This window comes from Quercus suber, unplaced genomic scaffold (assembly GCF_002906115.3).
Source record: "Quercus suber isolate HL8 unplaced genomic scaffold, Cork oak 2.0 scaffold_443, whole genome shotgun sequence".
In the NCBI taxonomy this organism is placed as follows: Eukaryota; Viridiplantae; Streptophyta; class Magnoliopsida; order Fagales; family Fagaceae; genus Quercus; species Quercus suber.
The window spans coordinates 532,914-558,408 of NW_027069894.1; the positions used below are offsets into that span (position 1 = coordinate 532,914).

Sequence of the window (25,495 nt, forward strand, 5' to 3'; positions counted from 1 at the left end):
GTTGAAGTTCAAAATAATTAAATAGCCACAAATAGGCCCAAAAGAGATGGAAAAGACTTTGGGCCCATTTCACACAAAGAAAAAAGAAATAATAAAGGGTGGGTTCTCACAATAAAGAAAAGGAAGAAGAAAAGAAAGAAAGGGGAAGAAGCCCAGAGGATCTGATCCAGAGGTCCACGAAAAAAAAAGGGCCCAAGAAAAAACAGATAAAAAAAAGCAAGCCGAAGGAAGCCCAGAAAGAAGAATTGGGTCGGAACGCCCAGAAGCAGCACCAGAGGCAGAGGATCCCTGGACGCACGAAGTGAAACTAAAGCAGATTTGAAGAGAAAAGAGACAAAAGGCACGTGGACCTTATGACCCAGGCACACAGTGGAAGTACAAAGCAAAACGCAGGAGCTTTGGTTCCAACCATTTGAAGAAAGAGACAAGGAAAAGTACAACTGGGAAAGCTGGAGCAAAAGCCAAAAAAGCCTCAGGTCAGCCAATGGGAAAATCTGGAAATGGGAAGCTAGCTGGGAGACTTTCATCCGGTCGTAACAAAAAGAAAGAAACTATGAAGAAAAAGGAAACGACACGATCCTGAAGCAACCAGGCACGGGACAGACTTCAAGGGGCAAAAAGGAGAAATCGTTAGTACCCCGAGAGCCCGAAGCTGTGCTATAAAAGGGGGGAAGGAAAAAGGATAAGGCATTCAATTCTGGACGCTTAGATCATTCGTTAAGGCATTTAAAATCGTTTCTCTAAAGTCTCACAAAAAATTGTAGAAGAGACTCTGTAAAACTGAAGGGAAAATAGAGGAATTTGTTCCCGGTATCCCAGAGGCAGCCGCTACAGTACACACTCGGATTCAACGAATTCAAACCTTGCAAGTCTTTGAAGCTTGAATGGCTATCAAAGTCTGTAATTTTTGAACTCAGTTGAACCTTGCATCATGTCTTAGCGAGCATTGTAATCACAATTAAAAGAAACTAATGAAACACACCTCACTAATTAGAGGATCCCTAACGTGTTCTTTACATTATATTTCACTTATTATGCATTTCCTTTACTGTTAAAATGTCATTCAATACGAATACTCTTTTTTTGTTAGTTGTTTGTATTGTAGGAAGTTTGTTCTGTGCACCAATCAATTCTTAAAACAGCCCTTTAGCTGCGGAGAATCGATCCCAGTCCACCAAGAACATCTTACACGGCCCAGGATCCTTGGGCCATAGTGCTAAAGAAAAAAGGCACTCTCACAGCATATTTATCAGAATGCTGCTAAGAATCTACATCTTGTATTTCATTCATCTAAGCATTTTGCAAATGATTTTAGTGATTATTTGTATGAGTATGAAGATGAAGATGAATGGCTTGTTTCATGGGATTATATGCTTAAGGAATATGGTCTTACTGATAATAAATGGTTGTGTAGCATATTTGATGTGAAAGAAAAATGGGCTATGGTATATGGTCGACATATGTTCACTACTAATATGAAAAGCACCCAACATAGTGAGTCAATAAACAATGTGTTGAAGAAATACTTGAAACCAAAACACGATTGTGTGCGCTTTTCAGGACATTACTCTAGAGTTTTGGTTGATAAGAGACATCAAGTACTACAGTTAAAGTTCAAAATAAGGCAAACAAAACCGATTTTACAATCTCCAAAAATTTTTCAAATGTTTCAAGATGAATATACGAAGATTGCTGATTGTACTATTTACAAGGCTAATAAATTTGATACTATCACAGAACACAAGGTCAAATATAGTCAAAGAATTCAAGAGCACCTAGTTAAATATGAAGCCTCAACTACAACGGTGGAATGCAGTTGCAAGAAGTTCAGCTTTGTAGGAATTCTTTGTGCCCATGCTTTGAAAGTTCTTGAATATAAAAATGTTAAAAGACTTACCGTCCAATATGTATTGAAAAGATGGACGCAAGATGCAAGGACTGGTTCTATCAAGGACTATCATGGCATTGATATTAAAGGTAATGCTCAAGAGTTGATAGGAAAACGCTACTCTCATTTAAGTCACAATGCTCGTGAAATTTCCACACTTGCAGCAGAGAATGAGATAATGTATGAACATACCAAAGAATGTTTTGAAAAATTAATGAGGGATTTGCAAGAGATTAGAAAAAAATGTCATTCGAATAATATGGAGAGTTGCATAGAGGTCCATGGTGATGTTATTGCAAATGTTTTACAAGGTGATAGCATACATAGGATTAAAACAAAACCTACTGTTGGGCGTCCAAAGAGAAGATTGAAATCTGCATTAAAGAAGAAAAATGGCAAATCTCAAAGCAAAACAACACATGCTAAAAAACATGCCAGTGGCTTACAAAAAAAAAAAAGCTTGTGAGGCGAGACAAGTTGAATCACTTGGAAGCCTAAATAAAGTAAGATTTGTTACATTCCACTGTAATATATCAATCTTGTAGGCACATAAATTTGTTTACAGTCTATGTGACAATTATTCTTTGCAATTGTTTTCAAGTTTCAACAACTACTTCTGATGTTATCCAAGAAGAGCACCATTTTGGCAAAAGCACTAAATAGGTTGGAGTTAGGTGCAACTTTATTGGATGGAGATTGAAGACTATGCAGTTTTATTTGTTAGAGATTGAAGACTATTTTTTATTGTTAGACTATTGGCAAATTGTTAACCTTTTAGTATTTTTTATTGTGATGCCATTGGCATATTGAAGACTATTTTTAATGGTTAGACCATTGGCAGATTGATGATTCCATACTAATCATGTTGTCATGTGAGGCGGAATATAGTTTAGGTTGACTTTATTTTAGCTATTGTGAGAGATATGTTTGTGGTTCAAAATGGTACCACTTGTTCTGCAGTCCTAGTTTTACTTGTTTTGCAGTCCTAGTTTACCACAAGTGTATTGTAACTTTCAGTATGGAAGATTTGTAATTCCCTGGCAAAGAAGCCCAATAATAATTCTGCTCTATTGATATACATTTCCTTGCAATATCCATTTGTTAATGCCTTGCATATTGCTATATCAGGTGGCACACCAAATTTAACTATTTCTTTCATTACATATTCACCCTCCATACTTTTGTTTATTTTACTCAAGCAGTCTATTATAAGCTCTATATGCAGTGAGATTGGGTTTTAAATTTTATACACCATCTCAACTTTCCAAGCTAATGCCTCTGCCACATAATTGTCAAAGAAATTCAAATTACTGCACTAGCAGATAAGAAATTACCATTTTAATAATAAATTGTACCACTAAGGTAAAGGACAAATACTTGGCTCAAGTGCTTTCATCAAGATCTTACAACAAAACTTAATTCACGTTGTGACCCAACAAGCATACAATCCATTGCCAATTGCAAAGGCAATAAAATAGATTCCAACGCCTTCAGTGGCAGGTTTTTGGAAGCAAATAAGGAGAATTCCAACAAATAGGGACATTACAAAAGAGCTCCATAGTATGAAAGGAACCATAAATAAAGCCCATTCCCTGATTGCCTTTTGCCATGCCAATGCAAGAGTAATGCTCAAAACAGATGCGGCTTCAACTTGTGGCAGATAAAACTGCAACACCCTTTTCTCTTTCATTTTAATAGATTCTAACGCTTGTATTAGGCCTTGAATTCCCTTGAATATAAGAAAACAAACTAACCCAACAGCAGCAACAGAAACATAGATATTCTGTCTGTATAAGCTCTTGAATTCAGTGTTGTCAGTGATGGTTGCTGTGCAAAAAGAGAGAAACCAAAAAAAAAAAAATCACATTCTTGACTTGAAAATTAAGCATAGATTTTAACTCATTCTTTAGTTATACATGAAACTTGACATGAGAGACAGTAAGAAGGAGCCAGAAAAATTCAAATTTGCCACCTGTGAACAGCAAATATATAAGCTATTATTTTTTAATCTTATGAAAACTGACTTCTAATTGTACCCATAAGAAAATAGACAAGTTCTTTTGAGATGACAGACTAGAAAAAGGTTCAAGAAAATTTCTCCTTTTGCAGACTATGAAACAATACTTTTAAATAGAATATAGGATCTCTCCAACACCTTTTAGATTTGTTTCAATTCAAAAATAGAATAAAAAGGTAGAAAATAAAGTTTAAAAAATTTTGATTGTAGCTTCAAAAGAAAATGTCAAAAGCAAAATAATTGCACAAGATGCAAGCACTGGTTGATAGCTAAGCATTAACTTTCCCAGAGTTATTCACTAGGTTCTTGGCCAGGCACATAACCATACTGAGAGTCTGAGAGATTCTTTCCAGAAGACTTCTAGTGGCAATTGGCCGATTCTCTTCACACAGTTTGACCACTAGATATTCATAAAAGTCAGCAAAAATAGGAATTTCAAATCCCTGAAGCTCTGACAACAATTTCAAAGCTGAAAGCAACTTACTATTGTTTCTAGGTCCTTCCACATCAACTTGACAAGTAAAACTATCCAGGCAAACCCCATTTCCTATCACTCATACAACAATGACTTTGACAATTTGAGACTTAAATCATTCTTGACCCAATTGAAGAAAGTGAGAGCTGATGAGGAATCAGATTGAAACCTCAACTGAACTTAAAAAAACCAGCTAGCAAATACTCTTCAGTTCTTGAAGGAATTAAAAAAAGTAAATTTAGTTATCTATGAATAAAACAAAAGGAATTAAAAAGGAAATTTAGTTCTAACCGGTGAAGCGGCGGAGACTGAGTGAGCCGACGGTGGACACAGAGGAGGATTGAGGTGGTTGGCCGGCGGTGGAGACAGAGGAGGATTTGAGGTTGGCCGGCGGTGGAGACAGTACAGGATTTGAGGTTGGCCAAGGGTGGAGACAGGAGGATTTGGGCTGGCCGGCTGGCGGTGGAGATAGGAGGCTATGGGTGATTGGTTGGAGCTGGGTTTTGGCATTCTGGGTTACAGTTTAGAGAGAGAGATCATACGTATAGAATTTTTGAGGGTTTTTTTTTTTTAATAGGTAGTGTAGTTAACTAAGGTTAGTTGAGTTAAGTTTACTTTAAGTAATCATGTGCAATGCACATGCTATTTTTTACATATGTCATCTTATTAGAGTAGTTTGTAGCCTAAAGTTACAACTGGTTTTGTAACTAAACTAAGTGGTTTGCCGGCAGTGGAGACAAAGGACGATTTGAGGTTGGCCGGTGGTGGAGACAATACAGGATTTGAGGTTGGCCGACGGTAGAGACAGGAGGATTTGGGCTAGCCGGTTGGTGGTGGAGATAGGAGGCTATGGGTGATTGGTTGGAGCTGGGTTTTGGCCTTCTAGGTAACAGTTTAGAGAGAGAGAGATCATAGGTATAGAATTTTTGAGGGTTTTTAGTTTTTAGTTTTTTTTTTTTTAAGAGGTAGTGTAGTTAACTAAGGTTAGTTGAGTTAAGTTTATTTTAAGTAATCATGTGCAATGCACATGCTATTTTTTACACATGTCATCTTATTAGAGCAGTTTATAGCCTAAAGCTACAATTAGTTTTGTAGCTAAACTAAGTGGTTGGCCGGCGGTGGAGACAGAGGAGGATTTGAGGTTGGTCGGCGGTGGAGACAGTACAGGATTTGAGGTTGGTCGACGGTGGAGACAGGAGGATTTGGGCTGGCCGGCCGGCAATGGAGATAAGAGGCTATGGGTGATTGGTTGGAGCTAGGTTTTGGCCTTCTGGGTTACAGTTTAGAGAGAGAGAGATCATACATATAGAATTTTTGAGGGTTTTTAGTTTTTAGTTTTTAGTTTTTTTTTTTTTTTTTTAATAGGTAGTGTAGTTAACTAAGGTTAGTTGAGTTAAGTTTATTTTAAGTAATCATGTGCAATGCACATGCTATTTTTTTTACACATGTCATCTTATTAGAGCAGTTTGTAGCCTAAAACTACAACTGGTTTTGTAGCTAAAATTTGTCCAATAAACAAAGGAACAAACATATATATTCATTATATTTCTCTAATACCCACAAAAATACCTTAAGCAAATTCACAATCAAAGGAAAGCATAAAAGCCTACCTAGGCATTAAACATCAAATAAATTCACATACTAGGTCTAGGAGGAGAACTGGAGAAGCATATTACCTTGCAGCTGTGTTGAGCATCAAAACCATCTTCCAAAGAATTGCTTTGAAAAAAAAAGGAGAGAGGAGGTGAACATGTGAAGAACGGTGGCAGTGAGCGATTGAGGACGGTGGCTTCAAGCGGCAGTGGGCGGCAGAGGCTAAGAAGAGAGCAAAGGTTACTTGTGATGAGAGAGAGAGAGAGAGAGAGAGAGAGAGAGAGAAATCAGTTTAACCTAGGATAAAACGACGCCGTTTTGAACATGTAGTTAAAATTAATCTTAAGTGTATCAGTTTTTGTTTTTTTTTTAAAAAAAAAAAACACTCAAAACGACGTCATTTTGTGATATATAACTAAACCCTATTTATCTCCTTTTGACATTTTGACAAAATGCTGCAACGTTTGTCATCAACAAGAATTTCAAAGACACTGAACCATGTTTCCTCAGCCTATGTTGTCCCAAAACACTCATTCACCGCCTTGTCTTCGCAGCCAAATCTTCAAAAACTGCAACAGAGAGTGATCCCTGGCGATTTCGTGAGATGGGGTTCGCTTGGTTTTTGTAGAAGTTCAAGCTTTGCCACTGGGTTCTCGCCATTACAGCACAAGCCGTTGGACTCTATTATGGATATTCAGAGAGTGAAGGATCGCTCGCCTGAGGACATTGCTTCCGCCTGGGATGATGTAATGTCTCTCACAAAAACTCCCAATTTTTTGATTCTATTCTGCCTATTATGAATCTTAGTTGATGTGATTTTCTTGTATTTTTTTAAATGGGTTTTTTTTTTTTTTTTTAGAGAGAGAGAGAGAGAGAGAGAGAAATCAGTTTAACCTAGGATAAAACGACGCCGTTTTGAACATGTAGTTAAAATTAATCTTAAGTGTATCAGTTTTTGTTTTTTTTTTAAAAAAAAAAAACACTCAAAACGACGTCATTTTGTGATATATAACTAAACCCTATTTATCTCCTTTTGACATTTTGACAAAATGCTGCAACGTTTGTCATCAACAAGAATTTCAAAGACACTGAACCATGTTTCCTCAGCCTATGTTGTCCCAAAACACTCATTCACCGCCTTGTCTTCGCAGCCAAATCTTCAAAAACTGCAACAGAGAGTGATCCCTGGCGATTTCGTGAGATGGGGTTCGCTTGGTTTTTGTAGAAGTTCAAGCTTTGCCACTGGGTTCTCGCCATTACAGCACAAGCCGTTGGACTCTATTATGGATATTCAGAGAGTGAAGGATCGCTCGCCTGAGGACATTGCTTCCGCCTGGGATGATGTAATGTCTCTCACAAAAACTCCCAATTTTTTGATTCTATTCTGCCTATTATGAATCTTAGTTGATGTGATTTTCTTGTATTTTTTTAAATGGGTTTTTTTTTTTTTTTTTGCATGAATTTCTTTGATCGCTTTGCGTGATTGACTAGCTTTGTGGAATTGTAGAAGTGAGAACGAATTGAATTTGAGATAGAATTCTTGGCAGATGAAAATTTACTATCAATTTAGGTAATATAGGTGTATGTTTATTTGTGTGCATATTTGCTGACCTTGCTTGCAAAAGGAATGTGATTATTATCAGAGAATGAGAGAAAGTGTGGGAAGGTAAATGTAATTTATTTGTACTTAGTTGATAGCCTGTTTGGTTGCTCAGAATCTTGAAGCTGATTTTTTTTTTTTGTTACACTCTGTTTCTATTTGGTTCGTGAGAAAGTTTGCGAAAGCAGACGGAAATTTAAATTTTTTGGGACTTGAGGTTAAATTGTCATAGATCTATTTGGTTGGTTAGGAAAAATTGGAAAAGATAAACGAATTTTGAAGATGTAAATTATGTAATTTTTGTGTGTTTTTTTTTTTTTTTTTTTTCCCCCTCTTTAAAGCTGCAATTTTAAGTTTTTAGCTATTGAAATGGAAGAATGATGAACATGGTGGAGGCTGGTACCGCAGTTTGTTTATTGAGAAAATTTGGGATCAATAAAGCTAGATTCTGGAAAGTGTTCATTAGTCAAGTTATTATACCCCAACTTGAGCAATTGGAGTTGTCCCTAATTACCAAAGTTCTTTGGTACATAACCAGTGAATAAGTTGCCCCCTAATATCTAGAATGGTAACTTTTGAATTATTAGTTATGGAACTTCGAAGATTTCCACCAAGCTTTATTTTCTCCTAAATATACTTCTCTAACATTGGGAAGTGAAATGCCTATATCTGTAGGAAGACTGACCGAAAGGCGATTTGATACCAGTGAAATGGACTCTGTTGTTGAAATGCTAAAGAGGGTCGGAGGAATGGAGCCTGTAAGTTTGTTGTTGCTCAATTTCAAGTTGCTTAAATCAGAAAGAAATCCAATTTCCCTTCTGGCATATTACCTGCCAAAGTGGTTAACATCCAAAAACAGAAGTTCATAAATCTGCCTGGTTCATATTGCCCCAAGACTACCTACAGGTACAATCATATAATTGGTTCAGTTTGAATGTGCGCATTATCCCCAATTATAAACTGACTTGTTATAAACTTTTTTTTTTTGGCTGAATGACTTGTTATAAACATATAAAGAGTTCTTCCAATTTATCATGATATTATATGATCTCTTAACAAAAGGAAATGTGAAATGTTACCTGTCAAGTTGTTTTCTCCAAGGTCCAACTTTTGTAGCGAAGTGCAATTCCTGATTCTTATAGGTATTGTTCCAGAAAATTTATTATTGGTGAGATAAAGTACCTCGAGTACAGAAGGATGGTAACAGATATCTGTTGGGAGACTACCATATAGATCATTGTTTCTGAGAATTAGATATTCCAGAGAAGATATGTTGAAGATGGAAGAAGTTAAAACTCCTGTTAGTTCATTATTTTGTAATCTCAATATTTCCTAATTGAGTAGGTTCCCAATCTCTTCAGGAATTTCACCTTTAGAGTAGCTAAACATTAGACATAAAGAATTAAAATGGAACAATTTAGGAGATGCAACTAACATAGATTAATTTTTAGTATTATTTTGATGGGAAAACAAAAAATGAGTAGGATTGTCACATTCCAACTACCCCTCAAACATAGCTATGTTCCCAAATCCCCAAATTATTTATCCTTAAACTATACCTTTGAAACTATATAGGCCAAGGACAACCTCTCAAGTCTCAAGCATGGTAATGTTGCCAATTTCTCTTGGTATGCCTCCTGTAAACATATTTGAAGACAAGTGATAGAATTTGTAGCTTCCTGCCTTTGTATAAATGGGAAGGAATCTGTCCAGCTAACTTGTTGAAAGAAAGGTAAAGGCATTTAGAAATGGAACATGATAGCACATATCAATTGGAAGGCTACCATTTAAGCTTTTATTTATGAAATGATGCTTTGCAATGAGGAGGTATTGAAAATAGTGGATGGTATGGAAACCATGAGCTGGTTATTATCCAGGTATTTTATCTTCAGGTACTGAAGATAACAAATTTCCTCTGGTATATGTCATTGGTGCTTAGACTCAATGTCTCAAGGTTTGAGATGTTGGAGAGGGAAGGTGGGATTCTACCTGTGAAGCCATTGTCTTCAAGAAGTATGTTTCACAGCCTAGATAATGTTCCAAGCCATGTTGGAAAAAATCCACTAAAATCGCTGTACTGCAAATTAATGAGATTTTTAATCCATGCAAATGACTTGGTTCATCGGGCAATGGGCCACTAAAGTTGTTGTCACTGAAGTTGATGGAAACTAAGAATGAGAGAATGTAAGGAGGAATGGTGCCAGTTAGACCAATGTTAGGAAAATTCAAAGATATGACTCTTTGGTACCAAGCACTACAAGTGACTCCCATCCAATTGCAAAAGTATGTTGGTAGACCAGTTATGTGACAAGGGATTTTCAGGTTCAAATGAGATATGGGACTTGAAAGCAAGAAGGGCATATTCATTTGTTAAGTTTGTTAAAGATACGGTTAAGGAGGCACTGAAATGGTGTGTTAATAACACTGAAACATAAAAGAAGACGCAAGTTCTTTACATATATAGAAAATTGAAATAGTACCAATGAGAAACAAAAATGATCAGCTACTGCTATGGAGAAGGAATCCCAATTAAATAGCGAGTCTGGCAGGGGAAGATCCTTAAGAATGGAAGGCGGAGATTTGAAAAATGCGTTACTTGTCTTAGAGTAGATTTTCTTTATTTGACCATGTTATTGGCAGCTTGCAAGGAAGAGTGATCCAGATTTCCATTATGAATGCTGTCAAGGTCAACTTCACATTTACTCAAATAGACAACAACTAAATTGATCAGTAACCATGTGAAGAGAAAAATGGTGTGATTTCAATTCATTGGGTCTACTTCAAATCTTTTACACTATACACCTTATCACCACATTAGAACCTTATCTTAGGAACCCATTTTAAAGTTTTGGGTTAGAAGTTAGAACATAGAGGCATATATGTACTAGTTGATACGATGTGTGGGTATGTTACTTATAGGTTCATTTTGAAATATGTTGTAAGAAATTATTTTATGGTCTATGTATAATGGTCATTATGGGTTATAATCTTTGAAGAAATAGATTCAGTTATATTACATGTCATTAAAAAGAGAGTAATGTAAATTGTTAAGATTAATATAAATATTATTGCTTGAGTGAATGAAAAATATGTAATTATTTCCACTAACTAAAGTGAATAAGTTTTTTGCAAAGTAATCAAAATGTTGTGTGGTAAATTAGTGATTGTTATTTCATTGATGAAGCTAATACTATGTTTTACTCAATTAGGTGAATTTTAAAATTTTGGCTCATTGACTTGTGTTCTTTGTTTCTAAGAAACATGAAAATTCTGTGTCCACATTAACTGCATCTGGTTGTGAAGGAAATTGAAGTAAAAGATTGTACTTGGTGTAGCTTTTTACATGGGTTGATTTCTATCTTAATTAGTGTGTGCTTCTTTGGGTTTTTCTAAGAGAATGTATAAATGATTTCTGCTGTCAGTTTGCTCTCTCTCTTCTTTGATGTTATTACCTTATTTTTGGTCATAATAATATGCATTTTGTGAAACCCCAAGAACTGTTTTGCTTCTTGTGATGTGAGCATAACCACATTGCGGTCAACATTTGCCAAATGAAGTGTATTTTCATGATCCATTCCAAGTTTATGGCCTTTCTAAATTTGTTGGCCAAACTTTAGAATGCATTTTATGGAATGAGCTTAATTTCCTTGGACAACTAATTAGCATATGAGGAGTTCTTTTGTACAATGATTGTTTAGAGAATCTGTAGCCTGGTACTATATTTGAGAAGGTTAAGGTTTCTATGGAAACTAGAATCTTTATGAGTGAATTGAATTTTCCTTTGCTATTTTGAACCAAAATTATAGTGACATGGAACTCTAGGACCATAGCTTGTAGATAGTTTTTTTTTTTTTTTTTTTTTTCTTATGCATATATTTAGTTATTTTTTGGAGGTGTTATGTTTGTCAGTATCACTTGGGAAGAGGCCATATTGGTGCATCTCTGAAAGCAAAGCTTTATTACTTGTTGGAGCAAAGAGCAGCTGATTGGTAATTCATTTAGATGATGCTTGTTTCCCTTTGCACCTTTTATTATATTTATTGGGAAAAAAAAAAAAAAAGATATTGATGTTTGTACTGTATGGATATCTTCTCTCCATATTTTGCTATCCATACTTCTGTCTTTTTTTGCAGCCGATATTTTGTTATTCCTTTGTGGAGAGGAAGTGGTTACACAACAATGTTTGCTCAAGGTTTGGTTTTTAACTTTTGGCTTTATATCACACATGCTGTTTTTATTAAGCTTTGTATATGTGCTGAGAAAATTTCATTTAGCGTTGTTGTTGGTGGAGTAATATAATCCTGGAAATTCTTATAACCCTGGATATTAATTAAGATAATTAATCGCATCATCAGATTTTCCTTTACCTTAATGCTGGTGCAAATTACTAATCTACTGATCTATTTAGTTATGAAATGTAATAGTATTTATTTGCTAGCAAATCATGTATACATTTGACCAGGAGCTGTAACACATCCGAGTGCAAACCCAAATAGAGGCTGCCACCAAACTCAAACAAGCTTGTATTTTTTTATGATCATTAATATATTAGAAGTATCTATTCTCTTGTTTTTATGTTTTCTACACATTAGCTGAAGCGTATGCAATGGAACGTTCAAAGGAGAAAAATGCATTGGCAAGGTCTGTGTTGCAGAACAAAACAAAAGCATTATCTATTAAAGCTTGAGCTGAATGTGTTTCAATTTACAGTTGATATGTCATAACCCAAATAGTTTTGGAGACAAAGTCTTTTTTTATTAATAAAAATTGTTATATACTTATTAAAAGAATAATAATTAAAATTGTTATATAGAAGGAAGTACAATAGATTTTGGAATCAATGTAATGGGTATATACTCAACCATTTACTTTGAATCACTCAAAAATACAAAGCATCTATTTGAGGGTTTACATCATTCTATAGTAACCAATGGAATAAAATCTACAATTTTTGATGGTCAATTCATTCTTCTCCTATTATTGCTGTTGTATGCACACTAATATCTTGATAGGGATTAGGCATTAAGGAAAAAGTATAATACATAAATAAGATATTTTTTTGATAATGTTGGATGCACACTAATATTCTGATAGGGATTAGGGATAAAGGAAAAATTATAATACATAAATTAGATTTTTTTTGATAATTTGATAGTTGGGGGAGGGGGGTTAAGCCATGGATGTCATATACATCAGAAGGTGCCAACCAATTGAGCCAAATGGCTCTTGGCATAATAAATAAATAAGAATTGAAGAAAACATTCCGTTCTGTAAGCAACACATATTAAACTGCTAAATGAAGTTTATATTTGACTTGGTATTCTCCTTCTTGGAGGAATCCTATTGGACTGAATTTACCCTTTTCTTTATACTTAAAATTATTGTGGTCCTTAGTAGACTCTCCATAATAACTAAATTCATCTTCTTTGTACTAATGAGTACTGGAAGTGCCTGTTGCAATTGCCTAGTTCCCTGTTATTCAGGTCTTCAATTGACAAGACTTTTTAACTGCCTTACTAGTATTCTAATGCATACCCTGAGATATGTTTCTAATTAATTCAATTAAAGAATAAAAATTTAAATTGACAAGCCTGTTCAACATTACTATCCTGTTTCAAATGTTCTTTCCCAAACTAGATTGGTCTATCTCCTGAAATGGTTGAGCCCCAGTTCTTTATTCTCTTTTTACAATTTTGTTCTAGAAAATCTATTTCAAGTAACCTGTTAGGGTTATGGTAACCTGTTAGGGTTATGTTAACCTGGTAGGAGTACTATTTGAAACAATACATTTAATATCTTGTAAAAGGCTATTTTAGCTAGTGCTTTCAAAAGACTTTTAAGAATGTTATATGTTTTTACACTCTTACAAAAGCAATATTTCAATACGGGACAGGGAGCAGCATATGAGTCATCCACGGCTATAGATGTGCTTTTTCATGTAACGAACTTTTTACAGCTCACTATACAACTTATTATCAGTAACAAAGTTGATCTTCAGTGTATTTGCTATGGTTAATATGCTTATTTGAACTTTTCTTGCAGTGCAGATGCCGCACATACTTTTCACTGGTCTTGAAGATTACAAGGCAAGAGGAACTCAATCAGCTCCTTACTTTACTGTATCTTATTACAATGAATTTGCAGAAAGCAAGGACTTGGTGCTGATCCGTGGTGATGTTGTGTTCACAAGCAAGATTAGTGACACAGAGGCAAAATGGCTGTTGGAAACGACCCAATCTTTTTATTTGAATGATGTGAGGTACAAGCTGGTTGAACGGGTCAACAAAGAAACACATGATTTTGAGTTCAAGGATGTGTTGCAAGCATTAGACATGCCTTTGCTATGATCTGCCAAAAGAATGGAACTTGGCTAATATGATGGTGGAAGACAAGTATTTAGTCACCATAGGAACTGAGACTACTTAAATTGCGACAAAGACATTATCAGGAATTGTCCTCATCAGAATCCAATATGAATGGCGTTAAAGCTTTAAGAAGATAAGGTGGGGGAATCCAAACCGATGCTTCTTCAAATCAAATTTCCTTCCTGGTTGGAGGAAATTTTATTTTTGGGGACTTATAGATTCTTTGCCAAGAAATGAAAATCGATGGAGTTGTGGATAATCCAGATCTCCCTTCCTCTTTCTTTGTCTCTACCTTGCTGTTCAGATTATAAAAACAGCAATATATGGCCAATGCTTGACACTTTCTAGAGGGATTTCTTTGGTTAATTCTCTTTTGCAACTTAATTCAATGGTAAAATGGATTTGTGGATCCTGTTATTGCTGACAATTGATTGAGATGTATCTTTAAATTTTTTTTTTTTTTTGGCAAAACTGTAGTACAATTGAATTCCTTAGGTAATTTATAAATTTTAACTGCATCGATTTAGTATAGAAATATTATCTCTTTCAAGGAAAATTAAAATCAATCATGTGATCTATTAGTCAATGTAAACACATGGCTAACTTTAATTGCAGAACCTAAGAATCTGTACTTAAGTTTATCTTTTGTTTTATTTTATTTAATGGGTTTGAATGTTGTCTTAGATCAGCTTTTTTGGGCTGAAAGTTGTTGGTGAAGTGCCAATGTGGAAAAGAAACCTTGGGCTCTTCACACTTGGAAGAAAAGGATGATTTAATTTAGTAGGCCTTCAACACTTCCTTCCCTTGTTGTGCAAGCTTAAAATTTGAAGATTCTATTAGAATTTTTATTAAATTTATTTTTTGTCCTCCCTACGCTGTCACAGCCACTAATCAGAGCATAAAATGTTGTATGTGAACCTATAAATTGTTTCGGTTTCTTGATCTTCATGCTATAAGATTTTTTCCCCTTTTATTATTTAGTGAATCAGGGATGCTAAGGTTACTAGTTACTACTATATAAGCCTTACAAGCTAATATCTTAATTAAGAAATGTTTTATTGTTGATGTAGCATCAATCGCATTCATTGCCATGTTAAACTATAAAACTCTTGTAATAAAATTGGTATTAGTATATGATACTCCCAGACTCAAGGGTGAGCGAAGACTGAAGAAGGGTGTTTGACTTCATTAACACAACTGTGAGATTGTCACTACTCTAGCTTTGAGGAAAATAGTTGATAGATTTTCTAGCAATCCATATTATCCGTTTGGATCCGCGTTTGCGGGTCCACGTTTGCGTTTCTTTCCTCTTTTTTTTTTTTTTTTCCCCAGCCGCATGTTTTGACTTTTCAGCAGTGAACAATGCACCTGTGCACTATTCACAGGTCCCACAAACTTCACTTTTCAGCAACTTTTTCATTAAAAATGAGTCTCACGGTACTATTCACACATTTAAAAATTATTTTGCTACAGTATTTTCAGTTTTTTATTTTCAATTTCAGCAAAATAAGTTCTATCCAAATGGATCTTAAATGTTTATAGGCATATGAAAAACTTGGTTGGAAGAGTTATAAAAGTCTTACTGAAAAACACATTAACAAGGGGAAAAAAAGGTAAAATTGTTATAAACATGGTCCCACAAGGTTATGATTCACAATGTTTTCAGTTTTCAATTTTCAATTTCAGTAAAATAAGTTCTATCCAAACGGACCTTAAATGTTCATGGGCATATGAAAAACTTGATTGGAAGAGTTATAAAAGTCTTACTGAAAAACGCATTAACAAGGGGAAAAAAAGGTAAAATTGTTATAAACATGATCCCACAAGGTTATGATTCCATGAGTGCTACTTTCCTTTGACAAATGATATTTCACTAGCATAAATAAAGCATAGAATTATGAATGTGCCACAACTCACCCACATGGACGAGTTGTGACTGGTAGGGAGATCTAAAGAGAAACTACCTCACTGGCAAAATATCAGATACATTTCCAGGCAATGTAGGTTACAAACTTTGTATCTCAGCAGAAACCTACTAGAAGGAGTGGTACAAAAGTCTCTTGCCAATTGCACATATTTGGTGGTATTAGATATTTGGAACAACTAGATGCCTTCCCATGTCACTTGAAGTACATATCTAGTTTGCGCATCCTTGTTTTGCGATCAAACAAATTTTATGGATCTATTGATTGTGGAGGACCAAATGTTACTTAGCCGATGCGTCAAATTGTAGACCTAGCCTCTAACAACTTTAGTGGTAAGATATCAATAAAAGCCTTGGCTAACTCAAAGGCAATGATGGCTAATAATGAGAACCCATCAAAACTCATTATCATCCATTTTTAGACTCGAGATGGATCTTGTAATATTGATACATTAACTGTTATCTACAAGGGTCTAGAGATCATTTTGGTGAAGATTCTTACTATTTTCACTTCAATTGACCTTTCATGCAACAATCTTGAAGGGCCAATACCAGAAGAAATTGGAGTACTCAAATCCTTGTATATTCTCAACTTGTCACACAATGCTTTCACAGGCCGAATCCCATCAGCTTTGGGAAAATGAAGTCCAACTTGAATCACTAGACTTATCAAGTAACGTGCTTGGCGGTGAGATCCCTATGCAACTTGCAGATAGTCTATCTTTCCTTTCGGTCTTAAACTTCTCGTTTAATTAATTAGTTAGGCCAATTCCATACATCAAGCAATTTGCTACATTTTCATAATCTTCCTTTGAAGGGAACAAAGGACCATATGGGTGTCCTTTGAAGACAAAATGCGCGTTTCTGGAGCCAAGTTCGTCGCCTCCAATATCTGAAGATAGTGACTCAAATTCTCGGCCTTTAATTGGCAGGAATTACTTAAGTGTAGAACTGGGATTTGTTTTTGGGATGATCATTTGGCCTCTTGTGTTTTGTAAGAGGTGGAGGATTCGGTATTGCAAATGCAAACACGTTGATGACATTTTATTCAGGATCTTCTCACAGTTGTACCTTGGAGGAAAACAATACTGAGGAATCCAAGCACATAGGAATGTGGGGCGGAGGCAGTAGGGATGGCTTTCATTACGAAGAGCAATACATATAGCCATAAATAACTTCTTCTTTTTTTTTTCTATTTTTCTTTCATTATAAGAGAAAAATAAAAATGTATCCTTGCAATTGGACACGAGCTTTGTCAGGTAAGATGTTTGTACTATTTCATATTCGCAATGAACGTTATTGTAAGATTATATTAAATTATGCTGTTTTCATATACAACTAGCTTAGATATTTTAATAAGCAATTATATTAATATATTTTAAAATTTTTTACTTCTTTTCGTTTGTCTGAAATTATAACAGGTGGAATTTGACCATGTTTATAGCTTTCAATTAATACAAGGACATTACTTTTATTTTTTAGACGCTAGAGTATTATGCAACTTGAACAAGAATTATATATAAGCTAAATAAATATTTTAAATATTGAATATATTTTACAAATAAAATGAAAAGACTTATTGTAAATAGAAAATCATATGTAAAAGCAAAAAGTTAATTTATGTTGATGATATATAACCTACTAAAATGTAGGTAAAATTTTTTGAATCGTTCTTTAGAGTATTTTCAAATTCCGTCACTTTTTCCAGATTGATCTCTATTCTTGAGATCACCCTTATTGCAAAACATATGTTGGCCTCATTATAAATAAAGAAAGATAAAAGGAAAATGAAGAGTGATATTTTTTTTTTCTACAAATGTTTATATGTCAAATATTGTGATTAAACTTTGAAGTGAAGTACTTTCTAGCATTTGACATCATTTTATTTACAAAAATCAATATCAATATGTTAGATCAAGAAATTTTCTTGTAAAATTATCGTGAGCTATACTTAATTGGCCTACCGCAATTGCACAACTATTAAGGAAGATACTAAACAGATTTTGTGGCCTGCACTATTAGCCTACCAATTGGACCACCTTTGGAGGAGTGGAGGCAACCCCAACACCCCAGCTATATTTTCTGACAGAAACGACTAATTGTAATTCAATGGCCAATTATATGTACTATTTTTTCTTTTTTTTGCTAATCTCCGATTATATGTACTAGGAAGTAGGGTTCATAAAAAAAAATGTACTAGGAAGTAGGTTGAGGAGAGAAAAGACCCATGAAACATGACTTTTTTGGCACGGGACTGCTATTGAAAAAAGAAGCAAAAGCCAAAAGACAGGTTAAGAGAGTGGTGGAGACTCGTGAGAGAGAGAGAGAGAGGGAGAATTTGATTGATTGTTTTGTTAGTAGAGATTCATCGAAGAGATGAGCTGTCATCAAAGTAAACAGTGTATTTTTTTTTTTTTTTTTGGTAGTGTTAGGTTTAGTGTCTTGTAAACGCCTTTGATTGTGTCAACTTTTGTTTATACTAGACGCAAACCCGCACGTTGCGCAGGATATATATAATCAATACTTTCCCCTTCTATTTATATTAATGACAAAATATTTTATATTTCTTTAAGAATTTATTTATAAGTATTTAACCATGGTTAGTAAAAACATTACTCATAAATTTAAAAAAAAAAAATACAAAATTTATTGAGTACCAAAACATTTGAAACGGTAAATCTCTCCATAACTCGTTGAGAAAAGAAAAGGGAAAAAAGAAGAAGCAAAAGTTGAGTATAAAAATCACAAACAAAAGCAAAGTTGAGTATAAAAAACAAAGCTATTTAAGCCAGACGTAATGCGCGGGTCTGCGTCTAGTAGAAACAAAAGTTGACACAAACAAAGGGCGTTTACAAGACACTACACCAAACGTTACAAAAAAAAACACAAAAATACGCGGTTTACTTTGACAACGGCTATTCTCTCTAATGAATCTCTGTTAACAAAACAATCAATCCCATTCTCCCCCTCTCTCTCTCTCTCTCACAAGTCTCAACCACTCTCTTATCCCGTCTTTCGGCTTTCGCTTCTTTTTTCTACCACTTATTCTATGACAAACTTTCAGTAGCAGTCCCATGACAAAAAAGTCATGTTCCATTGGCCTTTTCTCTCCTTAACCTACCATTACTTTCATTATGTCTTCAATTCTCTACTGTATCAGTCTTTCTTGTTACTGCTCCAATGAGAATTCCACTCTTTTCATGGCTTTTCTTCATACCCATTTGCTTAATTTTTCTGACCTTCAGTATCAATGTGATGTCTAGCCAATCTCTCTCTCTCCATTGGTAACCTATTATTTTTCCAAATTTGATGATGATTTTATTGCATTAAATATGCACTTGTAGTTTTTTTTTTTTTTTTTTCATTTAATTTTGCAACCCTTAAGTTAGTATATCTATAAGTATTACTTTCTTTATATTATATTTGGTTTGATATCCTCATTTTTTTTTAATTTTTTTTTTTTTTATAATTTAGTGTTTCCCAATTGGCATTTGTTTTGTATTACATTTTTCCTTTGGTGTATTGGGTTTGGGAATGAGTGTGTCTCTAGTATCACTCCACTTTATGAGGAAACTTTCATTTATTAAATCTAAGTAAAATATTAAATTTTAATTTTTTAAAATAAAAATGAGAGAAAATATAAATAATTAAATGATATGGAAGATGTGAGTAAAAATATAAGATATAACGGTAAGCACCAAATTATTCAAATCATGCTATGTAATAGAATATTATTATATTCTTATGTACTATCTTTAATTCTTTATAATGCAATAGAATGATATGTAACAATCAAAGAGAACAAAATAATAATTATAATAATAATAATAATAAGTAAAAACTAAATCATATCAACCTAAAGTAGAGTTTTAAAGAACAAAAAAATTTATCAACCTAAAGGAGAGATGAAAGAAAAAAAATATTCACCAAAAAATTGAGTGAGATATAACATTTTTTGTGATGGAGAATTATATATAGAATGGAAGAGAGAATTAAAAATTTATATTAAGATGATAAGAATAAAAAGAAATAAATAAAGGAAGATAAAAGGAAAGAGGAAGAGTGATATTAAGGTAGAGGGTAGCGAGGAGATGAAAAGATAAAGAGAAGGTAAAATGTTGGATAAAGAGTAAATGTAAAAGAAAATAAATACACTTTTTTTAGGATAATTTTATTTAAATTTAAATTTAAATTTAAATAAAATATTCTATGTTCAATTTCTAAAAATAAAAAATGTGAGATAATATAAATAATTTAATAATATGGAAGATGTGACTGAATTTACATGTTGAATAACATAAGATGAGAAGAAAAAGAAGTAAAAATAAAATATATAACAATTGTGGGGCCAAAGAATTTGGCAACCCCGGCTCATTTCATAATGAGCCCAAGGTCCACGCCGAGGAGGAAGGAATGGCCGAGGACAAACAAAGAAAGCCCAAATTGCCAAGGAACATCACCGAGGATGATTCTGTCCTCAGTCAACCAAGATTATAGAAGGGAAGAGCGGCACACCATCAAAGGCATTCTCCCAGAGCATTCCAAAAAGAAGGACGAGTACGATGGACCAACCATAGGAGCATGGTGGAGGAGCAATCCAAGGAGAAACTGTCATCTCTGCATTAAATGCCCACAACTAACGTTCTGACCGCATTAATGAGGAAATGACTATTGAATAGTGTTACCTCAGTTACTGCAACTCACAGAACGCCAAAAAGGGCGTTTGATGGAACAAGCATTCAAGTATAAGCTTGGATGATCAACAAGTGGAAAGTTAAGCTCATTTAAAAAGGACTATATAATAGGAGCAACTCACCATAGAAAGGGGGCATGAGGACGATCTCAAGAACTCTCGCAACCATTATCATCCAATATACACAAAAGTAGAGCTTCTCGAACTAGGCCGAGGACAAGCTTTCTTTGATAAACTTAACCCCTTTCTGTTTGATCAACATAAAAACCCGTTTTAACTGTTATCCATGCACTAAAGCCTATCTCTATAACCCACTTTCTACAAATTCATTGTACCGAGTCCACTGGACCAAGATCCCACTCATTGTACCTCAGTTACTGCAACTCACAGAACGCCAGAGAAGACATCTGATGGAACAGGCATTCAAGTATAAGCTTGGATGATCAACAAGTGGAAAGTTAAGATCATTTAAAGAGGACTATATAATAGGAGCAACCTACCATAGAAAGGGGGCATGAGGATGATCTCAAGAACTCTCGCAACCATTGCCATCCAATATACACAAAAGTAGAGCTCCTCGAACTGGGCTGAGGACAAGCTTTCTTCGATAAACTTAACCCATTTCTGTTTGATCAACATAAAAACCCGTTTTAACTGTTATTCATGTATTAAAGCCTAGCTCTATAACCCACTCTCTACAAATTCATTGTACCAGGTCCACTGGACCAAGATCCCACTCATTTTTGGGCTTAGTCCAAAAATCGAGACCTTACAATTGGCGCCGTTTGTGGGAAAAGCTTGTGTAATAGTGAGTGCAACGGGTAGTTAAGATAAGCTCAGGCCCTCATCAGCCAGGGTCCCTAGGGAAAGCTACTATGGCGGTCAGTTTACTATGCGAATAACACTCTGCATAAGGCACACACAATTATGGTCCCAGTTTAGCCTCTGCTCAAGTCCATATTTCGAAGCGTGGGTTATATGGGGAGGATTGCTAAATGGAGGACAGTTCTAGGGACTTCTGACATCAAGTACAGGCCTCGTACCCCTGACTAGGGTCAAGTCCTCACAAATCTGGTGGCCGAGTTTGCCGGACCTCTACTAGGGGAAGTGGCAGCAACACGGAGCGATTCAAGGAGGCTCCGTGGCGGGGCTCGTTCTGGAAAGTATATATATTGATATCTTCTAATCTACTAAAGTGGTTAAACAGAGCCTTGACTATGACGGGTCCTCGAACCTCCTGCTTTGGGGGAATTAGCACACATTAACAATTACCTAAGTGTTAGACAGAACCAAGGTCTTGCATAGTCCTCGAACTCAAACCTATGGGGAAACTAATAAATTTTGGAGATTATCTAAGTGTTAGACAGAACCAAGGTCTTACAAGGTCCTCGAACTTAAACCTATGAGGAAACTAATAAATTTTGGAGATTATCTAAGTGTTAGACAGAACCAAGGTCTTACAGGGTCTTCGGACTTAAACTTATGGGGAAAGTAATAACTTTTGACGATTATCTAAGTAGTGGATAGAACTAAGGTCTTGCATGGTCCTCAGACTCAAGCCTATAGGGAAACTAACAACTTCTAACAACTATCTAAGTGTTAAATAGAACCTAGGGCGTGCCTGGATCCTTGGACCAGACGCTTGGGGAAAACCGACACCATGACGTCATTATAAATGCCGAACAGAGCCTTAATGCATGAGAGTCAGCTCGGATGGCCTACTTTAAATCCAACATCCTTTCATGGCTAACTTATTTAAGGTTAGCAGCAGGGTGCTATTGTCGGCTTTGTTAAAGTCAGGGTGACAACTTTTTGTTACCATCAACACCAGTTCCAAGCCCCATTGGAAGGAAAAATAACAACATACATACACTAAATTATTACTGCAGAGAAATGAGAAATTAAAATTCATAAAATAAAAAGTGCAGTCCTTTTTATTAAATAAAGGAAAGATACATCATACACCAAATGGCTTAGGCGAGCTAGTTTTAAAGCTAACTATAATAGGAAAGGCTGAGGCAGGCTTGTTTTAAAGCCGACCATACAAAGAGAGGCTGAAGCAAGCTTGTTTTAAAGCTAACTATAATAGGAGAGACTGAGGCAGACTTGTTTTGAGGCTAACTCTAAGAAGAGAAAGCTCATGGGAATGATAGATCCGCCACCTTGTCCCAGCGGCAACCGATCCAGTATGAGTGGTATCGACAATGAGAAAGAAGAAGAGATAGAAGCGCCTAATGGCCCCATCCTAAGATGTTCCCTTGATTCTCTCCCAGCTTCATGATAATTAGGCATTGGAGATGGCAACACTCGAGTATCAACCATTCGACAATCTTGCAAACCTCTGTTAATGTCCTGCCATCAATGTGAGACCCAAACTTTGTCGCGCCAAAAGTCTGATGCGGTATGTGCTTGCTTCAGTTCTTGGCCGAAGGAGGAGGGTCTTCTTCCTTGCTCAGTTGAAAGGTGGGAACATCCTTGGCCTCTACTTCCTTTGCCTCAACTGCGTCGTCCAGGATCGAGGCAGCATTCTTGGTTTCTAAAGGGGGCTTAGTTTCCTTGCCCTTGCCCTTATCAAGGGCCATCTCATTCACTGGACCTTGATCACGATCTTGGCAAGGTCCTTGATAATGCTTGGAAAGTTGAGAACTTGAGGTTCTTGCTGAACTTGAAGATTTGTAAATATGAAAGAACGATTCCCCCGGAGCGTCTTATATAGGAGGTGAAATCTAGCGGAAATTAATTCGCACGGTATCTAAAGAAGGAGTTACAAGCGAAATAACTCCTGCCCAATTTCCGAAGAAATCCTCAACCGTTAGATCACCATCACACTGTTGAACGTGAGGAACACAGAGCCACCAGAATTTAATGAAGGAGTGCTCCGTATATCGAAGCGCTAGGAACGTGTTTTGGGCAGGTGAAGAGACTTAGGTGCTAACGAAAGACAAGATTTGACAAGCCGTGACAAAGACCCGAGGACATCAAAATCTTCCTCTCCGTCTAAGGAGTTGGACAGCAAGATTTTTAGGGGCTATTGTGGGGCCAAAGAATTTGGCAACCCCGGCCCATTTCATAATGAGCCTAATGCCCACATCGAGGAAGAAGGAATGGCTGAGGACGAACAAAGAAAGCCCAAATTGCCGAGGAACATTGCCGAGGATGATCCTGTCCTCGGTTAACCAAGATCATAGAAGGGAAGAGCAGTACACCATCAAAGGCAGCCTCTCAAAGCATTCCAAAAAGAAGGACGAGTATGATGGACCAGCCATGTGAGCATAGTGGGGGAGCAATCCAAGGAGAAACTGTCATCTCCACATTAAATGCCCACAACTAATGTTCTGGCCGTATTAATGAGGAAATGACCCCTGAACAGTGCTACCTCGGTTACCGCAACTCCTAGAACGCCAGAGAGAGTGTCTAATCGGACAGGCACTCAAGTATAAGTTTAGATGATCAACAAGTGGAAAGTCAAGATCGTTTAAAGAGGACTATATAATAGGAGCAACCCACCATAGAAAGCGGGCATGAGGGCGATCTCAAGAACTCTCCCAACCATTGTCATCCAATATACACAAAAGTAGAGCTTTTCGGACTGGGCCGAGGACAAGCTTTCTTCGATAAACTTAACCCATTTCTGTTTAATCAACATAAAAACCCATTTTAACTGTTATCCATGCACTAAAGCCTTGCTATATAACCCACTCTCTACAAATTCATTGTATCGGGTCCACTGGACCAAGATCCCACTCATCTTTTTTACTTTATAAACTCTCTTCTTTTTATTTTCTTTTTTCTTTTTTTCATTTTAAATCCCACTTTTCTTCGGTTATTCACTACTTGGTTAGCTGAAATCACTATTTTGTTTCTTTCTTCTTCACCTCTTTGGGTATTTTTTGCCCCATCAAGGAGCAGAGGCATTTGAGTTTTGGGCATTTTTATTGTGGTGTAAAAAATTATTATTTTTATTATTGAAATAAAGAGCCAAAATACATATAGGGGATTACCAAAAAAAAAAAAAAAGTTAAAAATTAAATTTAAAAAATAAGATTAAAAAGAAAAAGAAAAGCCTACGAGCACATGCATGAAAAATCCCAATTAAATGTGACTAATTAGAAGTCACTAAAAATTTTTTCCAACAAAAAAAGTATTTGAGCATGCACATATAGCTTTCTATGCCATTAGTTTAAGATGCATTTAGTTTGAATAATATTTTAAAAATTCTATTTCTAATTATACTGTTTTTTCAAAAATTAAACAATTGACAATCAAATTAGAAGTAATGCAAAAATTGGATGATATTTATAGTATACTAGCCTCATCACACCCACTACGTCCATGCTAAGAGACTTTTTTCCTTTTTCTATTTTGGTTTAATGTCAAAAAAGTTTCACTCATCCTAAATTGAAGTTAATATGTTTGTCCAATAATATTATGCATTTGTAAACTACTAAGTACTGATAGAGTCAGGAGTGTGAGGCTAGCACCAAAAAGTGAATACTCCATATACAAACATATGGTTTTAATGTAATTTTGGTGTTCATTTTTTTGGAGCCATCTGTGGTGAGCCTTTTTGGTATTCTGGACGGGACTATTTCTGCTATACTATGGCCTATAGTTCGAGGGTAGGAGAGTCGGGACCGACTTAATTGAAACTCACCTCAACCTAGCTTGTGCACAAGCTAGGACCTCTTTTTGCAAAGATTTTGGTCATGTACCCACAGTAGGGGATGCTGTCATAGAAATGTTATAGTAGACACATAATATAATTGGATAATAAAAGAGATATTCTAACTAAAGTGCTTGCTGCCAACCAAAGATAATATTTAAACAATTTCGCAATAGAAAAACATGGTAATGTGAGTATGGCATAAATAATTTAGCAATAGTAAACAAAATAAATGCTTAAACAATCATGATAAAAGAGGGGAAGGGGGATTAATCTG

General features: G+C 35.5%; 1 protein-coding gene and 1 long non-coding RNA gene across 2 annotated transcripts; one reads left to right on the forward strand and one right to left on the reverse strand.

The window, feature by feature from the left end:
- Positions 1–3,204: 3,204 nt before the first annotated feature.
- Positions 3,205–6,282, reverse strand: LOC112011298 (uncharacterized). The gene is made up of 2 exons (XR_010624439.1): positions 6,057–6,282; positions 3,205–3,715 (listed from the first exon to the last, which is right to left on the reverse strand). It is a non-coding gene; the product is annotated as an uncharacterized LOC112011298 (long non-coding RNA).
- A 725-nt stretch (positions 6,283–7,007) lies between these two features.
- On the forward strand, positions 7,008–14,504 carry LOC112011305 (uncharacterized). The gene is made up of 4 exons (XM_024043681.2): positions 7,008–7,316; positions 11,483–11,562; positions 11,707–11,765; positions 13,616–14,504. Exons 1-4 carry the CDS (start codon positions 7,023–7,025, stop codon positions 13,918–13,920), a joined length of 738 nt encoding a protein of 245 aa, XP_023899449.1. The 5' UTR covers positions 7,008–7,022; the 3' UTR covers positions 13,921–14,504.
- The last annotated feature ends 10,991 nt before the right edge of the window (positions 14,505–25,495 follow it).